The sequence below is a fragment of the Natrix helvetica genome (genome assembly GCF_964273705.1).
Source record: "Natrix helvetica genome assembly, chromosome: Z".
NCBI lineage: Eukaryota > Metazoa > Chordata > Lepidosauria > Squamata > Natricidae > Natrix > Natrix helvetica.
Window position 1 is genome coordinate 100,010,337 of NC_138554.1, and position 21,308 is coordinate 100,031,644.

Genomic DNA, 21,308 nt, shown 5'->3' on the forward strand with positions numbered 1-21,308 from the left:
ACCGTGTCTCTATTTTAGAAATCTTCCCTCCTTTATTTATGTTAAATGCTAAAAGTTTTTATCCATTTTATTTGTTCAAACATATTTAGCATTTCAATACAATCTAAAAGTGTATTCAAATGTATTTGTTTGGTTGGTTTCAGAACCAGACCATTGAAAGTATCTGTTTTTAGGTCTTCTCCCTAGCAGTTTAAGATGGAGGTGTATCCAAGAATGACCTATTACAATGATGTACAAGATGGAGATTCTGTAGTAATGAAAACTTTGGAATCCACTGATAACTTTACTCCACTGCACATCCCTCCAGGCCCACCTATATTCTCAAAAAGGTAAAAATGTAACTGCTTTCAACTCTTATCATTCATAGCTTCAATCTAGACTTTTAAATATTTATACAATGGGATATATTTGTACAATTGCTAAGATCAAGGCTTAGTTGGTACGTTCTTGTTCTTTTGTCTAATTCTCTATATTTGAAAAAAAGATCTAGCTTTATATGGATTATATTATTTCTTTGTGAAAATGCATTTGAAATATTAATTAGGACAAAACAGAAAATCATGTTCTGTACATGATTCTCCATCATCAACATCAAATCAATTATACCTTTTTAAATGATGCGAAACAAAGGGATATCAACTCACCAACTAGAAAGCCAAAGACATACAATGTATTTAAATGCTTCTCTTGCTTTCATCCTACTGCATTTCAATAATGTTTATATTTAGTTCAGAACAAAGTCCACCAAAGCATCCAATCAGGGAGTTGTCAAAAAGGCAAGATGGCAATTGTCACATGGTAAACAGAACTCAACTGATTTTTTCAATGTCAACTATATGCAATATATATATCAATGGCAGGATTTTGATCATGGTGCCTTGACCAATTCTAATCTATGTTTATCTTCCTTCTGGAACCTGTAGAAAACAGTGTTTAGGATGTTCAAATATTCTCAATGTAGGAAATGTAAAAACAAACTTAATATATGTTTAGAATGCTCAAACTTGAAACAGAAAGAGTTTCTAATGTCCCTAATATCCTGATATTTTAAGATTGGTTAGGTGTACTGATTTGCTGTGAATTTTTCATCTGGATTATTAAAATGGAAGAGATTGGAAATATATACTTTCTAGAAGTCTTTCTAGATCATCTACAGTAGAGTTATGAAATTAGACTGAAGGCTACTTGTATGTTATATCACGCTAATTAATATTGTATAAACCCTGCCAATTGTGGTTGACTCAATAAATCCTGATTAAGCAAGCCATACCTGTGAACACAACTTTCAGATCTGTTACAAGAATTAGTGGTTAAAATCCAGTAAAATCAGGTATAATTCAGCAATTCTGGATCACCATAAGCTGTCAACCAGGCTTAGTATGTTATAATTGCAATTGTTCTTTCCTAACGTTTGATTTCACTTCAGATTTGAGGAACTAAGGAAAACATTTCAGCTCTGCAAATCAATCTTGAAAGGAAATCAAGAACCTAGAGAAACTGAGCCTATGCTACCTGAATATCACAGAAACTATGAACCACCTTACAAGTTTACTCCTGCACCCTGCTCTGAGGAGGATACTAAAAATGTTCCATTAAGGTTGTAGAACCATTCTGTTTTGGATTGACTCTTACATATTCTTTCTTTGGTATCATCTCCTTTAGCCTTATTCTTATTCCTGACTGAGGATAAGTTATTTATTTTTATTTATTAGATATTTATCTCACATTTCTTGCTTTATAAATAAGTCAAGATTGTGAACCTTCTTAACATTCCGTTGTCCTCCTATTTTCCTCAAAACAACAACCCTGTGAGGTGAGTTGGTCTAAGACAGTGGTCGGCAAGCCGCGGCTCGCGAGCCACATGCGGCTCTTTACACACTTTAATCCAGCTCTTCTGTGTGCCGGGCGCCCGCTCCCCTCCCTCCTCTCGGGCACTTCAAAACAAGCGCCTCTTTCCCTTTTTTCTTTTCAACCCACAATGATTAGGGAGGATCCTGAAGTCGGGCAGGGACGAGAAGCGAGGAGGCAGAAAAAGAAATGGAGGCTAAGGAGCTTCCCCCCGCCTCCTCCCAGCAAAAATCTAACCGGGAAGCCGGGCGGGCAGTAGCAAATTAGCCGATCACACCGGCTCCCTGATAAGATTTTTGCGGGGGGGGGGGAGAAGCTCCTTAGCCTCCGTCTCTTTTTCTCCCTCCTCGCTTCCTGGGGCTCCATCAATGGGGGAGCAAGGCCCGCCCAGCGCCAGGCTTTGGGCTAACACAGAGGTCTGCAAAGTTGGCTGTTTTAAGACTGGTGGACTTCAATTCTCAGAATTCTGGGAGTTGAAGTCCACCAGTCTTAAGAGCCAATTTTGCAGATCCCTGCCTGGGCTAATATGATTGATGCCTTTGGTGGACTTCAACTCTCAGAATTCTGGGAGTTGAAGTCCACCAGTCTTAAGAGCCAATTTTGCAGATCCCTGGGCTAATATGATTGATGCCCTTGGTGGACTTCAATTCTCAGAATTCTGGGAGTTGAAGTCCACAAGTCTTCAAGCTGTCAGGTTTGAAGACCCTGGTTTTTTTTTTCTAAAGGGTTAGGGGTGCAAGGGTCTTGCAACTTGACAGCTTTAAGACTTGCGTGCTTCAAATGCCAGAGTTTATTGAAACTAAAAACAGTGTACCATCCTATGTATTTTCGGTTTTAAAAATGTGGCTCTCAAAATAAATTTCAATCGTGGTTTTGGTGAGATTTGGCTCAGTTGAAAAAAAAGGTTGCCCACCACTGGTCTAAGAGAGTGCAACTGACCCAAAGTATAACTATAATCTCCTGCTTTCTAAGCAGCACACCTTAACCATTTCACCAAATTTCTCAGCTGTTGCTTCCACTATTTCTTATCTTGTCAAGGTACCTTTAACATCAGTGGTGGGATTCAAATTTTTTTTACTACTGGTTGTGTGGGCATGGATTTATGGGCGTGGTAGGGGAAGGATACTGCAAAATCTCCATTCCCTCCCAATCAGCTGCAACTTGGAAGGCAGAGAATAGATGGGGGTGGGGCCAGTCAGAGGTGGCATTTACCAGTTCTCCAAACTACTCAAAATTTCCGCTACCGGTTCTCCAGAACTGGTCAGAACCTGCTGAATACCACCTCTGGTTTATTATAAAAAGGACTACATCCTGCACATGCCAAGGGACTTTTTGAAAATCTGACCTCACAAAGATTCTGTATGTCTCTTTTAAACTTTAATTGATTGTATGTTGAAGACTGCAAGATTAAAAATATATTCTTGAATTTAACCACCTGATAGCTTTTCATTTGCTCAAATTAAGTCTCCAATGTTATATGAAATACTGCTGATGTGATATTTATGTATACAAAACCATCAATTGTTTCTTCAGCATTAGATTTTGTAGGTCACTTATTTTAAAATGCAAATGTTCTCCCCACCATATTTCATTAATCTGGTTTATTATTGACATGAATATACTCTATTGCACAAACTTTAAAGTGGGGTTATCTATTAAAGACATGAAAAATTGACTGAATGACTGGCCCAGCCCCTCTTTCAGCCTAACATCACAGGATGTTAGGTGCAGGAAAAATAGGAAGGAATACCATGTTTTCCCAAAAATAAGACAGGGTCCTATTTTTCTTTGACCCCTGAAATAAGCACTTGGTCTTATTTTCGGGGAGGTCTTATTATTTTTGAGGTTCAGGAAGGGGCAAGCATGGTCACTTCATGGCTGATGCTGTGTTGCAATATTTTCAGGAAGGGCTTATTTTGGGGAGAGGGTTTATTTTAGTCTATGTGCTCAACAGCCTGATTAGGCTTATTATCCAAAGAAATCTTATTTTGAGGAAACAGGGTAATATGATGTTCACCATTGACTTACAATAAAGATGGGATTTAAAAAGCTCAAATGAACAAATGGAACAGCATGAAAAAGAGAGATTCTTTTCTGCCACCTAGTGGACAGTTCAAACTTAATTTTCTGTAAACAGACATGCACATGTGGAGAGAGAGAGAGAGGGAGAGGGAGAGGGAGAGAGAGAGAGAGGGAGATATGAAGGGCTGTTTCTATTAAACATATAATAGAAAATATAGAAAAAATAAAATACAAGAATAAAAAATAGATATTAGAGAGATACTGATATAGTGATAGTGATAAAGAGAGAGAGGGAGAGGAAAGGGGAGAGGTTCAGATAGGTGTTTAACACTTAAAAGTGTTCTGTAACCTGTGTCCCCTGTGGATTTCACTCTGTTAGTTGTTGCCAACTATAGCGGGCTGTGCCCATCTCCGTTAGTCATGTCGCCAGCATGACATCACAGAATGATGTTCCCACCAAAGTGGTACCTATTTATCTACTTGCATTTGTATGTTTTGAACTGCTAGGTTGGCAGGAGCTGGGACGAGAATGGGAGCTTACCCTCTTGCATGGAGTTAGGTCTCGAACCTGGGCTGGTGGCTTTCCAGCCAATAAGCCCAGCATTTTAACCACTGAGCAACCCCTACCAGCACACACACACAGTGTTATAAAACAGTTTTAATTAAGCCAATTTTGTGTAATGATTAAGGCATCAGGTAGAAACCGGCAGATTGTGCATTCTAATTTAATCACATTCTCTCCGCTCAACACAGCTCACAGGGTGATTATTCTGGACAACAAAGGAGAATCCTTTGCCATCTTCAGCTGATCATTTTTTTAAAAAAATAGCATGATAAAATGTAGTAGTAGTAGTAGTCGTCGTAGTAGTAGTCGTCGTCGTACTAGTAGTAATGTGAATTTTCTCCACTTGGAACTTTTAATAACATTCTTATCAGATAACAAACTTAATTTTTAGATCCTCATCAGTACCGTATTTTTCGCCTTATAAGACACACTTTTTTACTCCAAAAAAGAGGGTAAAAATCTGAGTGCGTCTTGTAAGCTGAATGTAGCCACTGGGTCATCTGAAAATGGGGCAGGCAAAGAGGGGGCTGCAGAGATCGTGATGGCTGGAAAGGAGAGAGGTTTCGCTTTCAGAGCTCCCGCTCGGCTGGGCTCCCGAGAGGGCTTAGGCGGTGGTGGCGGTGGCAGCGGCTCCTCACATTGCTGGGGTGCTGCTTTAAGCTGCCCTCCTCCTGCAAACGAAAGGTGCCTCAAGGCTTTGGCTCCTGAGACCGGTGCGCTGCCATCCAAAATTGCTGCAGCGCCCGCTTTACCTGCCGCTTCTCGGGCGGTTCCAGGCAGCAGAGATCGTAGTAATAGCATTTTGGATGGCAGCGCACCGATCTCAGGAGCGAAAGCCTTTGAATCAAGTTTGATTGTGTCCCATCTAGCGTTCTCCACCCCCAACCCCAAATCTCTCCGGATCTGCTTATTGCTATTGCTGCTATTGCGCCCAGCTACTGTATCTCTTTGCTGCATGACAGATCCGGGCGGATTGTGGGTGGGTGGGTGGAGAACGCTAGATTGGGAAGTTAAAAGTTTTAGATGAGCCACCGGCTGGAGGGCTGGGGCCATGCAAGAAGCCCGCTCAGGCAGGGAAGGAGGGAAGGAGGGGAGGAGGGAGTGAGGATAGACAAGTAAGAGGGGAAGAGGAAAGAAAGCAGGAGGGCAGAAGGGAGGTGGTAGGAAGGAAAGAAAAGTAGACACGCTGGAGGGAAAGAGGAAAGAAGGCAAGCAGGCAGGAAGGAGGCAGAAGGAAGGAGGGAAGGATGGAACTGGAAGGGAGTCAGGGAAGGAGGGAGGGAGAAAGGAAGGATAGGAGGATAGGGAAAGAGGAAAGAAGGCAGGCAGGCAGAAAGGGGCAGGCAAAGAGGGGGCTGCAGAGATCGTGATGGCTGGAAAGGAGAGAGGTTTCGCTTTCAGAGCTCCCGCTCGGCTGGGCTCCCGAGAGGGCTTAGGCGGTGGTGGCGGTGGCAGCGGCTCCTCACATTGCTGGGGCGCTGCTTTAAGCTGCCCTCCTCCTGCAAACGAAAGGTGCCTCAAGGCTTTGGCTCCTGAGACCGGTACGCTGCCATCCAAAATGCTGGTACCACGATCGCTGCAGCGCCCGCTTTACCTGCCGCTTCTCGGGCAGTTCCAGGCGGCAGAGATCGTAGTAATAGCATTTTGGATGGCAGCGCACCGATCTCAGGAGCGAAAGCCTTTGAATCAAGTTTGATTGTGTCCCATCTAGCGTTCTCCACCCCCAACCCCAAATCTCTCCGGATCCAGAGAGATTTGGGGTTGGGGGTGGAGAACGCTAGATGGGACACAATCAAACTTGATTCAAAGGCTTTCGCTCCTGAGATCGAAGCCTTTGAATCAAGTTTGATTGTGTCCCATCTAGTGTTCTCCACCCCCAACCCCAAATCTCTCCGGATCTGCTTATTGCTATTGCTGCTATTGCGCCCAGCTACTGTATCTCTTTGCTGCATGACAGATCCGGGCGGATTGGGGGTGGGTGGGTGGAGAACGCTAGATTGGGAAGTTAAAAGTTTTAGATGAGCCACCGGCTGGAGGGCTGGGGCCATGCAAGAAGCCCGCTCAGGCAGGGAAAGAGGGAAGGAGGGGAGGAGGGAGTGAGGATAGACAAAAAGGAGGGAGGGAGAAAGGAAGGATAGGAGGATAGGGAAAGAGGAAAGAAGGCAGGCAGGCAGAGATCGTAGTAATAGCATTTTGGATGGCAGCGCACCGATCTCAGGAGCCAAAGCCTTTGAATCAAGTTTGATTGTGTCCCATCTAGCGTTCTCCACCCCCAACCCCAAATCTCTCCGGATCTGCTTATTGCTATTGCTGCTATTGCGCCCAGCTACTGTATCTCTTTGCTGCATGACAGATCCGGGCGGATTGGGGATGGGTGGGTGGAGAACGCTAGATTGGGAAGAAGGCAAGCAGGCAGGAAGGAGGCAGAAGGAAGGAGGGAAGGATGGAACTGGAAGGGAGTCAGGGAAGGAGGGAGGGAGAAAGGAAGGATAGGAGGATAGGGAAAGAGGAAAGAAGTTCCAGGCGGCAGAGATTGTAGTAATAGCATTTTGGATGGCAGCGCACCGATCTCAGGAGCCAAAGCCTTTGAATCAAGTTTGATTGTGTCCCATCTAGCGTTCTCCACCCCCAACCCCAAATCTCTCCAGATCTGCTTATTGCTATTGCTGCTATTGCGCCCAGCTACTGTATCTCTTTGCTGCATGACAGATCCGGGCGATTGGGGATGGGTGGGTGGAGAACGCTAGATTGGGAAGTTAGAAGTTTTAGATGAGCCACCGGCTGGAGGGCTGGGGCCATGCAAGAAGCCCGCTCAGGCAGGGAAGGAGGGAAGGAGGGGAGGAGGGAGTGAGGATAGACAAGTAAGAGGGAAAGAGGAAAGAAAGCAGGAGAGCAGAAGGGAGGTGGAATGAAGGAAAGAAAAGCAGACACGCTGGAGGGAAAGAGGAAAGAAGGCAAGCAGGCAGGAAGGAGGCAGAAGGAAGGAGGGAAGGATGGAACTGGAAGGGAGTCAGGGAAGGAGGGAGGGAGAAAGGAAGGATAGGAGGATAGGGAAAGAGGAAAGAAGGCAGGCAGGCAGAAGGGAGGGAGGTGCAAGGAAGGAAGCATAGATAAGCAGGAGGGAAAGAAGGCAGGCAGGCAGGAGGAAAGAGGAAGGAGGGAACTGGAAGGGAGGCAGGAAGGAAGGGAAGGAGGAAGGGAGGGTGGAAGGAAGGATAGACAAGTAAGAGGGAAAGAGGAAAGAAAGCATCTGAATGTACTAAACACGAGTCTTCAGGGAAAAGATGGATACATTGTGAAAACTCAGCTGTCAGTTGATCTTAATGTTATGAAATGAAAAGTATGCCATTTGCTATTAACTTGGCATAAAATAATTCATTTGCATTTAATTGTTATTGTTCAAAGAATGTTCGGAAAAATGTTCGGCCCTCCAGCATGTTCACTTCATCCAATCTGGCCCTCTTTGAAAAAAGTTTGGACACCCCTGTGTTACATGGTTGACATAAAATTGTTCTTAAACTGCTGTTAACTTTATACAGTTGATATAAAATATTTTACTATAGTATTTGGTTCAGAATCTTTTTTTTCTAGATTTTCCTCCTTTAAAATTGGGTGCGTCTTATATTCCGGAGCGTCTTATAGGGCGAAAAATACGGTAATTATTTTCAATTGTTGCCTGTCTTTACAGAATACTGTTATAACTAGGTGTGCAATTATTTTTATAACACAACTGTTTCAAAATGGCAGCACTTGATGCAAACAAATTGTTATTTGATCTATGAAACATAAATAAACATATTATTTGGCTGTAGACAATTCTGCTTAATGGAAGGTGGGTTTTTCCCCAAAATATTTGGAATGCATCTGGTTATAAAGCCTAATAAAGAATTGTCCTGGTGGAAATCTCTTAAAATATAATAATCACATGATAATAGAGAGCTTGTGAGATTTTGGTATAGTGGTTAAGACACCAGGCTAGAAAGCAGGAGAAAGCATATTCCTTCTTATCTGTACTATTCATTTATATTGATTTTATGCTAGATTTCAGTGTTAGGACTTATTGCAAGTCAACACCATGTGAAAAAGCAGGAGACTGTGAGTTCAAGTCCTGCCTCAGTCATGAAAGTCAGCTGAGTGGCTTTGTGCCAATCACCAAACCCATAGGGTTGTTGACTTGATGGTTATTTTTGTCAGCGTTCCAAATACCATGCATGAATAAATCAAAGTCCAAGGCAGAATCATCCTTAAAGTTCCAATTTAAAAATACAGGTATGTTGGCACATCTGTGGAATTCCAACTCTGATTTGCTTCCTGGTATTCCACCCAGCTGAAAGTTCATGATCTTATGCCCACACCCATAAATCCATCACATGGTCCAATCTTCTTCTTCCACTCTGGCAACTCCACCCCTCTGCTTCCGGTCAGGTGTCGAGGTGCGGAGACAAAAGATGACCTTGGGCTTCTAGAAAGAATGACAACAACACATTCCACAAATCTACTCCTTTCTATTCCCCCCTCCCAACTTCTATACTAATGAAACAGCCTAGGAAAATAATAAGAAAGTGTGGCAGGCCAAAGATTGTTAAAGGAACCTCTGCAGGCCTGACAGTTTTATTGTTTGGCGCCTAGAATCATGTCAGTGGTATGAGCAGCTATATAAATTGGATTCATAAATAAATAAATGCAGAATGTTTTTTTATTCTAATTACAGATTACCTGAGTTGCCAGAAAATTCCAATTCAAACAAGTAAGCATATATCTTCTATTTTATCTGCCCATGTAGATCATTCTCTTACATTCTGCTCATGGGTACCATCTGAGTGTTCTTAGGTGGAGCTGTAGTCTGGGATTTTTGAACTAGTCTCAGATCTTCATAATCACTTTAAATACAAGCTGCATGGAAAATTAATTCCCTCAGATGAGCAAGAGGAATCTATAGCCATCAAATATCATTGAACTCTACTTTCCAGCAGCCACTCTCATCATGGCCAGTGGTGAACATCTAAGAGATCAGCAACATCTGGAGATTAACATGCTCCTCATTCCTGCTTTAAAAGCATATAATATCTGTGGGTAGTACAAAAAACTGAAACAGTGTGAACAGAACGTGTAAGTTATGATTTTTTAACAAAAAGCAATGTATTTATAGTTGGACTTAAAATTGTCAAAATAATCTAAGTAATATGGCAAAATAAAAGTATAGAACAAGTACAGCCATGTAAAAAAAATAGGAGGAGACTTATTCAGCTATTGCAAGGTGAACAATGCTGGGTTCATAATCTATAGCATAATTAATAGAAACCAAAATTCCTGCTTGTCCACTCTTGATTCTTAGTTTATGTACTGTGAGTAATGAGGTTACTAAACAGTGGGTAAACAAGGGAGGGGCCATAGTAAGGAGTTCAGCATTCTCTGCATTTTCAGATATGAGCTATTGCTTTTCTGGTTTACAGAAACCAGTAGCAATGCCTTCTAAATAGGAAGTGTATATATTGACGTATGAAGGACTCAAGAACATGCTATAAAAATGCCTTTTTTTGCTACTCATAGCCAAAGCAAGGTTGATCATATGGTTTTAGAATGATGATAAAATAGAACCAGAAAAAGCAGAGGAGGAAGAGGAGGAAGAGGAAGGGGAAGAAGAAGAAGAATCCATACATACATACAGGACTTATAGAAGTTGTTGTTAAGTAACCTTATGTGTTTTAGTTTCTTGCCAAATATTTATAAAATAATTGCTCCATTGTTTAGGTGTGCAAGGTATCTAAAATATAAGACACCAGGCACTCTACTCATAGAGGGCCGATTTCGTCCTTTTCATCCTTATGTCCATGGCAACGCTGATATCCAAGGTAAAGCAAGCTTCTCTTTTTTAAATATTCACTATTTAAATATTCAGGAGAGGACAAGCAAAGTGCTCCACTGGAAATTCTAGCAGAAGGTCTATTCATGCATATGTGCAGAAAACAGGGAATTTTCTCAAAGCAGCTAGGCAAATGTTCCAGAGAGCATTGTTGCTTTGGTATTTTATGGAGGGATACTTTGCTCAAGCCATGTACTTTGAAAAGTGGCTCTTTTAAATGCTTTCCATAGCACTAAGCAGTGACGTGCGGTGAGGGTTATGGCTGGGGAGGCTGGTGATGTCATCAGGAAGGCGGGGAATGGGACCACGTGTGCAGCACACGTGGTCCCGTTCTCCGCCTTCCTGAGTGAACATTAAGGGGACCGCGGAGTGCACTGATCCGCGTAGCATTGCTTCCTCCACCGGCGCCAGTCCCTTCCCCCCCCCCACTCCTTCAAGGTCTCCCACCAACCCAAAGCCCGATCCCCAGCTCCCTCGGGCAAGGCTTGAGCGGGGTGAATGGGAAAGCAACAGCGTGAGCCCTTTTTATTTCCCGCGACACCCCCCCATTCGGGAAAGCTTTCCCCATTGCCTGGGGGGTGAGGGGGCGGCTCCTCTCCCCCCACTCCCTCCGTCCCTGCCTCTCTCCTCAGCCCCAAAGCTCCGTCCGCGTGACTCACTTCCAAGGCGGTGGCTGGAGAGGCGCGCAAGAACAGCGAGCGGTTTCCCACCAAAGCGGCGTTGTGCGTGCAAGAAGGAAAAGTCCGCAGCGAAGCCCTTGTTGCCCCGAGATCTTGTTTGCACTTCCGCCCCTTTTTCTTCGCTCCATCCCGCTCCGGCTCTGGAAGGGCCGGCGAGGTTGGCTCCAGCCGAGAGTGACAGGGAGGAGAGGAGGGGGTAGCTGCGGGCTACCTTCCGGCCCTGGCGTGCGCGCCTTGCTCTTGTCGGAGCCTTGGCCGCCTCCTCTCCTCCCTGTCGCTCTCGGCTGGAGCCAACCTCGCTGGCCCTTCCAGAGCCGGAGCGGGGAGGAACGAAGAAAAAGGGGCGGAAGTGCAAACAAGAGCTCGGGGCGACAAGGGCTTCGCCACAGACTTTTCCTTCTTGCGCGCACAACGTGCGCGATCGGTGGAAAAGAGCTGGAAAAGGCAGCTGGGTAGATGCGTGTTCGCGTGCCTTTGTCCTCCGCAGCTCCCGGGTGCACCCGGACGGTTTCTGCCTCCGCCCTCCGCAGCTCCCGGGTGCACCCGGACGGAGGTAGCCAGAATGGCGTTGAGGCAGTCCGGCCAGACAAAAGAGCGAGCGCGCCCGGGAGCTGTGGAGGGCGGAGGCAGAAATGTCGGCGCTGCCGGAGGACAAAGGCACGCAAACACGCATCTACCCAGCTGTCTTTTCCAGCTACCTAGCGCTCTTTTCCACCGATTGCACACGCTTTTCGTGCGCATTTGGAATAAACAATGATTTCAAAATTGGTTTGGCGAGGCGGGCGGAGTTGTGGTTCTCAGTCAAAGCTGCGGGTGGCCGAGGCTCTGGCAAGAGCGAGGCGCGCACGCCAGGGCCGGAAGGTAGCCCGCAGCTACCCCCTCCTCTCCTCCCTGTCGCTCTCGGCTGGAGCCAACCTCGCCGGCCCTTCCAGAGCCGGAGCGGGGAGGAGCGAAGAAAAAGGGGCGGAAGTGCAAACAAGAGCTCGGGGCGACAAGGGCTTCACTGCGGACTTTTCCTTCTTGCGCGCACAACGTGCGCGATCGGTGGAAAAGAGCACTAGGTAGCTGGAAAAGACAGCTGGGTAGATGCGTGTTTGCGTGCCTTCGTCATCCGGAAGTGCCGACAACATTTCTGCCTCCGCAGCTCCCGGGCGTGGCCGGAAGAATGTATATAATATTATAATATTATATATATATATATAGTATATAATATTATATACTATTATTTCATGAAGAGAGGTGAGGCCCTGCCTCCCCTGACCGCACGTCCCTGGCACTAAGTAAACAACAACCACCTACATTATTCTTTAAGGCACATTGACTTTAGTAATCTTTACTATCCACTATGCATGAAATATTAACATGGCTCATTTAAAATAATGCTTGGGAGACTACGTAAGGTATGATATCTTACAGAAAGCACTATTTAAAATCTAGCTTTTTGGAATTTCTTCCTACAAAGATATTTTTGAATGACCTATACATTTTACTGTAATGCGTTTTCCCCTCCCTCCATGTTTTGATTGTAGCTTAAAAGAGTGTTATAGAGAAAAATCAACATTTGCTTTATAGACTAGGTTGGTAACTGTTATAGTCCACGCTAATTAGCTGCTAGTAATATTGTTGAAAAGTCTAAAATTAGTTGTGTGCAAAGCTTGCCAACCAAAATAAATATCATAAACCACTTTCTGTGTTTAGTTTATAACAAAAGGTCCTATGTTATTGACAGGAAATCATCCTCTCCCACAAAGAACAGATAAAGAAGCTAATCTGCCTCTATTGCCATATTTTTTAAAATGTAGAATGACTTTTTTCTTTTAAAGAGATGGAGATAGAGACTATTTTTCATTCACTAAAAATCCTAATAATAGTTATTCCCTTGCTTTTTCTACTCACAAGAATATTTCAATGTCGATTCAGCATGCAAACACAGTTCCAGTATCTTTAGCTCTTTATGTTTGCAGCAAAAAGAATTATTTTAGTAGTCCTACAGAATCAGAATCAGAGATCTAGAACTTTCTCTGCAAAGCCAGGGAAATGGAACTGCCTTTGTATTAATTTTCATGGTACTTTTAAAAACTACACACAGTGTAATGAAAGAATATCACAAGCAATGTCAATTCTGGTAGTCTGGGCAGAACTCATAGGGATTCTAAGCTAAATTTCATGAATGTCATGTTATAATGGAATGTTTTCATCTGACATTGCAGTTGGCCCCAATAAAAAGGAAGATGCTAATGAATCTATCTATAGAGAAGCTGTGACGTGTTCACGTCATGTAAGTAATTATTACTAGTAGTTTAAAAACATCATAAGCTTGGTGACAAAACACATGGCATGCATATTTCAGATCTCAGGTTCAATTTCTGACATTGACGTTTTAATTGTATAATATGTGTTTTTATTTATTGTACGCCGCCCCGAGTCCCTTTGTGGAGAGGGAGCGGCTAACAAATCTAATAAATAAATAAAATAAAAATAAATCTTCCAGTAAGCTTAACCTGAAATCTCAAAAAGCTGCTACTCTGGGAGACATAGAACTTCTTGGGATGACTTGGGGCAGTTTCCTTTTCTCCTTCTCAGTCCTGGAAAGAGGTTAATGGAAAGTCACCTCTGAAATATTAGCAAGAAAATTGCATGGGCTTGTCAATGTAGTCATCAGAACTGATCCAAAGTCACAACAACAACAGCAACAACAACAACAATACAGTACATTTAAAAAACAACAACAGGTAAAGCAGATAATAACAAAACCCAGCAATGGCTAACAGCAGGAAAATTGAAGAAAGAAATGGTGGCTATTTCTGGCTGCACAAGATCAGACCTTAAGAATAAATGCATATAAAGCAGAGGTGATATTCTGCTGGTTCTCCCCAGTTTGGAAAAATTGGTAGTGGCTGCAGTGGGAGGCTCCGCTCACCTGCCCAGATGTCACCATGGATGTTCTGTGCATGCACAGAAGCGCCACGCGTGAGCGAAGCGAGTTCCAAACCGGTAGCGAAGGTAAGACGATTTCATGCCTGATATAAAGCCAGAATTGAGAAGACATCAACAGATAGTAAGTGCCACCTCTGCAAAGAAGCTGAAGAAACTGGTTAGCAGCTGCAAAAAGATTGCAGAGATCGATTACGAACAATGACATGACAAATAAGCAAATTAGAACAGAAGGAACTAGAGAAGATAATAAAATGCCGATAGCAATAGCACTTAGACTTATATACCTCTTCACAGTGCTTTTACAGTGCTCTCTAAGCGGTTTACGGATTCAGCATATTGTCCTCAACAATCTGGGTCTTTGTTTTCTCCATCTTGGAGGGTGGAAGGCTGAGTCAACCTTGAGCCTTGTGAGATTTAATCTGCCAAATTGCAGTCAGCTGGCAGCACAAGTAGCCTACAATAGTGCATTCTAACCACTGCACTACCACGGCCCAAATATCTGCCAATAGAAATAGAACTGTAGCGGAAGAAAGCAAAAGTAATACCAATAGTAATAGGTGCGCTGGTTGCAATCTCAAAACAACTGAAGCACCACTTAGCATTGACAAATTCACCATCAGTCAACTGCAAAAGGCAGCTTTACTTGGAACAGCTTACATCTTGCAATGATACCTCTAACACCATCAAATATCAACATCTGCCTATTCCAGATTCTTGGGAAGGACTCGATAGGTTGATAAAAATGCCAAATACAGTCTGAACATCTGGCTGACTATACAATGAATCATAATAAAATCAACCACCAGGTACTACGTAATTTCTACAACATTTAGAATATTATCAATTGCAGTTATTAAACTTTAAGCCATAGATATTCAATAGGAGCTTTAAGAAACACTTGGCTTAAAAGAAGATATTAAAAAAAAAAACCACTGAAATTTGGTGCAAGAAATACTAAGGTATCCAGTAAACAGTCACCAAATTGCATTTGAAAAAAATATCTTCTATGCAATTGATTTCTTGCATGAATGGCAATTTCTTTGGGACAAGACTCTCAGGAAATTAGATTGGCGTTATTATTTTTAAGTGTGAAAGTTAGTCAGAGGAAAACAGTCTAATATTAAATACGTTGTTATGATCAAGGAAAGATAGAGACAGTGAAGTCTGCCCAGTTAGAAGAAAGAGGTCCAAAAATATGAATGTTTATTTAAATGTAAATAGGGCTCGCTTTTGATATACAACTGTCCTTGGAATTCTTTTGCCGGGACTTCTTAATTCTTCTATAGAAAGTTTCTACAGAAAGTATCATACATTTTGTGCCTATTTAACTGATTACAAGCCAGTCTTCGTGGGAGCACAGCCTGAGAGTAAGGCAAAACATATTGCTCTTGCCATGCAAATCTCAGCATTAAACCACACTTTCCACACATTCCTAGCATTCAACTTCAGACACTCCAATTTCCATCAGTCCCAGCCAGCCTAGTCCAGTGAAGGAATGTTGTGGTCCAAAGGACATGGAGAACCCCAGGTTGTTTGCCTTTGATCTAATGGGTATTTCACTCTATTTCACACTACAGTAGAAGGACTTTTCATATCACTATTAAAACTATTCCCTTCCCCATCCCCTCTTTCCCTGTTCATTTCCTGATTTGATTTACAACAGGAACTAGAAGGAAAGTCAGGGTGTTTTAACCTTTAGTAAGGTCTGTAGTCTCAATCTAAATCAGTTTCTGTATGCGTTGAACTGATATTTTCTAAAATGTCAGCATGTATATTGAAAGTCCAATTTATTCAGAACAGCAAGGAGAAAAAATGAATACACTTTTCATTAAATATTACATCTCAATTATACTGAACTTATTCAAGAATAAAAAGAGAAAGAGGTACACGAGAGATGGAAAATATATGCAGCATCCTGTTAGATTTTTAAATGTTTTAAAATTTAATTTTAAAAACTGCTACTTCCCAAACCAATAAAGAACCAGTATGCATTCCCAATATGGCTTCAAATGAAGTCATTTGTCAACATGTTTTATTTATATCTTTATGCCAAATCTCAGGTCACTGAAGGAATCGATCACCAAGATGAAACTCCTAAATCAACATTCCAGCCTCCAGAACCTGATCTTTCACCTCGAGCTGCCAATATACTAGAAAACGTAAAGAAAGCTCTTTGGCTATCTGCATACAAGCGAGACTACACAGGTATACATTTTTATCAAACTAAAGTATTATAGTTCAAATCACAAACACTTTCAGATAATCATTTGGTTCTTTGTATCTTCCTAAAAAAATCCAGGGGATTTTCTAAAAAAATGTAGACAAATGAAATATTATTTTGTTTTTAAAAAATAAAAATTATAAAATAATATTTTAAGTACTTTTTTTTTTAGGTAGAGGGCGTATGAACCCATTGCAGCTGGATGACTATAATACCAAGTTAATTGGCAGAGCAACAGGAGAACTGGGCAAAAGTGTGGATCTTGTAAGTACGGGAAGTGATATCACGGATCTGGATTTAGTCTCTTGTCATGGCAAAAATCACACATTAGCTTTGGAATAGCCGATCTTATTTGCAGGGCACAAGGATTACTTGAACAGTCCACCACAAGCACCTAATGGACTGGTTGGATTTCAGAGGGAACTTGGGGTTGGTTTTGAAGTTCCGTTGCAAGAAGGGCTTAAGGTAAAGGTTCTCCCGCACGTTTGCTAGTCGTTTCCATCTCTAGGGGCAGTGCTCATCTCCGTTTCTAAGCCGAAGAGCCAGCACTGGCCAAAGACGTCTCTGTGGTCATGTGGCTGGCATGACTCAATGCCAAAGGCGCACGGAGTGCTCTTACATTTCCACCAAAGTGGTCCCTATTTTTTTACCTGCATTTTTTACGTGCTTTCGAACTGCTAGTTTGGCAGAAGTTGGGATGAGTAATGGGAGCTTAATCCATTATGTGGCACTAGGGATTCGAACCTCTGAACTGCCGACCTTCTGATCGACAAGCTCAGCATCTTGGCCACTGAGCCACCGCATCCCTAATAAGGGCTTAATATGAGTGGCTAGGAGGGCCTTTGTATCAATCCATCTTGTCTGCCCATTGTACTTTTTCCTGAATGAGGATACCCTACTTCCGTGATGGCGAACCTATGGCACGCATGCCACAAGTGGCACGCGAAGCCATTTGTCAGGGCACGCGAGGCGCTGCCCTGTGAGCATGCGCGCGCTGGCCAGCTGAGTTCACCTTTTTAAAAGCTATTTTTCGCCTTCCCCAGGCTCCAGAGGCTTTATAGGAGCCTGGAGAGGGCGAAAAGAGCCCCCCGCCCCCCGGAGGCTTCAGGGACTGTCCCTGAAGCCTTCGGAGCGCTTAAAACGACCCTCCGAGCAACCCGGAAGTCACTTAAGAGGAAGAAATGAAAAGAAAGAGAAAGGGTGAAAAGAGGGAGGGTGAAAAGAGCCTCCCTTGACCCCCCGGAGGCCCTCCGGAGGCTTCAAGGACTGTCCAGAGGCTTCCCTGAAGCCTTCGGAGCGCTTAAAACCACCCTCCGAGCAAACCGTAAGTGACTTCCGGGTTGCTCGGAGGGTCGTTTTAAGCGCTCCGAATTCCGGGGGGGCGGGGGGCTCTTTTCACCCTCCCCAGACTCCTATAAAGCCCCTGGAGCCTGGGGAGGGCAAAAAAAATGTAAAAATGGGGGGGTGTCGCACGTTTTGTGCGCATACGCACTGGGGTGGTCGTGCATTGCATTATGGGTACGGCACGCCCGCACTCGACCCCCCTGCGCTCCACCCACTTGTGGCATGCGAGCCAAAAAAAGGTTCGCCATCACTGCCCTACTTCTAATCAGCCATGCTTAGTTACTACTTGGTTGGACAGTTGAAATATGCTCTATATCAGTGGTTCTCAACCTTCCCAATGCCCTGATCCTTTAATACCGTTCCTCGTGATGTGGTGACCCCCAACCATAAAATTATTTTCGTTGCTACTTCATAACTGTAATTTTGCTACTGTTATGAATCGTAATGTAAATATCTGATATGCAGGATGTATTTTCATTATTACAAATTGAACATAATTAAAGCATAGTGATTAATCTGCCAATTTTGGTTTGGGAGAAGATCAGCCAGGCTGGAATTTTCCAGGATAAAATGACCTCCCTGCCTGCCTCCAGCAGCAGTTCGTGGTTTACATGAGTTTCACTTTATTAAGTTTACTTTTTTTACATTCCGTTTCACCCACTCACCCACCCAGTTTTCTTTCTTTCTTTCTTTCTTTCTTTCTTTCTTTCTTTCTTTCTTTCTTTCTTTCTTTCTTTCTCTTTCTTTCCTCCCTCCCTCCCTTTTCTTCTTTCTTTCCATTTCTCCCTCCCTCCCTTTTCTTTCTTTCTCTTTCTTTCTCTTTCTTTTCATTTCTTCCTTTTCTTCTTTCTTTCCATTCCTCCCTCCCTTTTCTTCTTTCTTTCTTACTTTACTTTTTCTTTCTTTCTTTCCATGCCTCCCTCCATCCCTTTTCTTTCTTTCTTTCTTTCTTTCTTTCTTTCTTTCTTTCTTTCTTTCTTTCTTTCTTTCTTTCTTTTTTTTTCTTTTGAATCGTTATAACCAGGCATGGGAGCATGTAGTGGTTAATTCGTGTGAGCAATCAATTTAACACAGATTAAGAAGTTGCCCTTTAAATAGGATTTTAAACGGGGTGGAAGGAATGGGTGGGCGGGGTCTGGCCTCCCCTCTGGCCTCTCTTGCCAGCCTTCCCGGGGGCCAAAAAGTCTCCAAGCTCAGTTTAACCCACAGGACAGGACCAGCGGCAGGGGCAGCAAAGGCAGCAATCAGGCCCAAGGTGGCTTGAATCCCAACATGCACCTGCCTGGGCGAGAACCCGTCCCGCGGCTGAAGTGGGTGGCCCGACTGCCCCGCCAATCTCCTGCTCTCCAGCCGCCTTCAAGCCCCTGTGCAGGTGGCTGGGGCTGAAGCGGCACCGCCGACCGCGCTCGCTTCAGACATCCGTTGGAGCAGAGGCTGATCCGCCACCCAGAAGAACCCATCTCTCTCCCCCTTCAGCGCCTCGGCCTTTCCCTGGCATGGAGACCAGACGGGGTGGCATCTGGGTTGTTCCCCGGAGCCGGCTGCTTTGCCACCCAGCGCTCTTCATGCACCTGCCACTTCAGGATGCACTCCTGAGCATGGCCGACGCCTGTGGAGGTGGATGGTCTTAGACGACCCCTATGAAAGGGTCGTTCGACCCCCAAAGGGGTCACAATCCACAGGTTGAGAACCGATGCTCTATATGGAGCTATCCTTGAAGAGCATTCAACATCACTGCTTTGCCATCAAAGGAACTACCGCCCAACATATTTCCACATGCAATTCAAGATAATATCATCTTGAACTGCATGTAGAAATCTATTGGGAGCTAGTTTCTTGGATGGCAAAGCAGTAATGTTATGTGGACATATCATGATTGACGTGGATAATCTTTGTATTGCCAGACCACTTATTTTGCCATGTTCATGGCAAAATGAACATGCTCTGGGTCCTTCTGTTAAACACTGTCATCTACTGGGGACTCAAAAAAAAAAACGGTGTTCTTTATTGTGGTGTCTGCCCAAGTTTGGATGACTGTGACCCTAGTAATCTTCCAAAGTCCTTGAAGACCTGGTTTTCCCCTCAAGCGCTGGTGCCAGGATGCTAGTTCAGGCTTATTGCAGTGAACTATAACTTATTACAACTCTCAGTTGCATTGTATTATTGATTTATTTTATATTGTGTTCCTTTATGTTTTATGTATTGCTAACCACTAAGAATTGCTAGACTGAGATGGATGCTCATATGAAATAAATATATAGGTCTATTTGGTTCCAAAAAAATAATATTCAGGTGTGCAGCATTGTATATATAAGTCCTGTGAATCCATTTTATTTCATTTGTTCTTCAGAAAGAATCCCTTCATTCAGATATGTCTCAAGTAAGGCCGTTGGAAGGACGAATTGCCCGTGTCCTTCAACGCAGGATCTCACATCATCAACATCCACATGCTACAGAGAACTATGAGTCACCACTTCATTCGAGAGACCATTGCAGCATAAACTGGCATTCAGAGGGAATGCACAATAGTGGGAAAGCATCCCTGAGCCCCCCCAAAGCAAGTCAAAGGGACAATTACCTGCTCAACAATTGGATTCAGCCTGAAACAGCTTGCCAGGACGAAAACAGTCAAGATAAGAAACTGCTCTCGAACAGATTTCGGAAAATTACGGATACCTGGAAAACAGATCAATTGTACCATAGGCAAATTACAGTATCACCTGAACCAGATCCAATTCCAAAACCTGCTGAATCCATTTATTATGAAGATTTGCAACCCTCCCATTTAAACAGATATATTGTGTGGCATAATCCTGCCATTCTCAGTAAGCCAGCCTCAACCTCAACACAACTGAAGTGTGAAAGGTGTAGCAAACCAGATTCCGAATGTGCTTCTAGTGTCGGAGAGGTTATAACAAGCTGCAATCCGTCCTCAGACTGGATGCCTAATTGTGGGATGGTTCGACCTCAGACAAAATTACTTGATATCCAGGATTCTTTTACAAAGGGAGAAGCCATCAAGTACTTGAACGATCTTACAAGGCGGGGACTAAGAGACCTGAGGGATCATGACAGGTATGGCAGAAAGCATAAATTCCAGGGCATCCATGCTTTCTTTTTGTAATAATTCATCTTCAAAAACAGCAGAACTTATAAACACCTCAGCTACAGACTCCACTACTGAATTGGTCTTTTTATTTTTTTGTATTTTTCTCTCTTAGTTATTATTATGAAATTGTTTCAATATCCTCTAATGTAGGGATGGTTTAGAGTACACTGGCAGGCCTCTGTGGTGTGCAGTAGTCTGCCAAAATTGCATATTCCCAATACTTTATAAACTACAAGTAAAGAAATTGCTGTGCTTAACTGTTTGTGTCTTTCACCCTCAGTGTTCCTATTCTGTAAAATAGGAATATCACTTAGCTGTCTTTAACCATGCTATCCACTTTTCAAATATTGCATCAGAATCATTGTTCTATAATAGTAAAATATGGATAATTGAGTTTTCCACACACATGTATTGCTACAATGCCCTTGTGAAATAAACCCTCCCTACCCTGATCACATGACATGACACACTAGTCAAGACTTGCAATTCTGAGCATTTAAACTAACCCTGCCCTAGTGGCATTGTCACCAGGTAGCAAACTTAATTTGAAATGCCACATCCATGAACAAGAAATTGCCAGTTCAAAGTAACTGAAGCTGCTTCAAATATCCGCTGTATGTTCTCTCTTTGGAGACAAATTTTCCACCTTCTGCACTTGGCCACATCAATTTGCTTGTTAGCATAAAGGATTTTAGTTACAGAACTGACAGCACTCAAGT

At 43.2% G+C, this 21,308-nt stretch overlaps 1 protein-coding gene across 1 annotated transcript; it reads left to right on the top strand.

The window, feature by feature from the left end:
- Positions 1–195: 195 nt before the first annotated feature.
- Positions 196–20,604, top strand: SPMIP4 (sperm microtubule inner protein 4; the record flags this gene model as incomplete). Its single annotated transcript, XM_081970659.1, has 7 exons — positions 196–329; positions 1,427–1,597; positions 10,098–10,120; positions 13,189–13,256; positions 15,976–16,120; positions 16,309–16,400; positions 19,831–20,604. 7 exons carry the CDS (start codon positions 196–198, stop codon positions 20,602–20,604), a joined length of 1,407 nt encoding a protein of 468 aa, XP_081826785.1.
- Between the last annotated feature and the right edge of the window lie 704 nt (positions 20,605–21,308).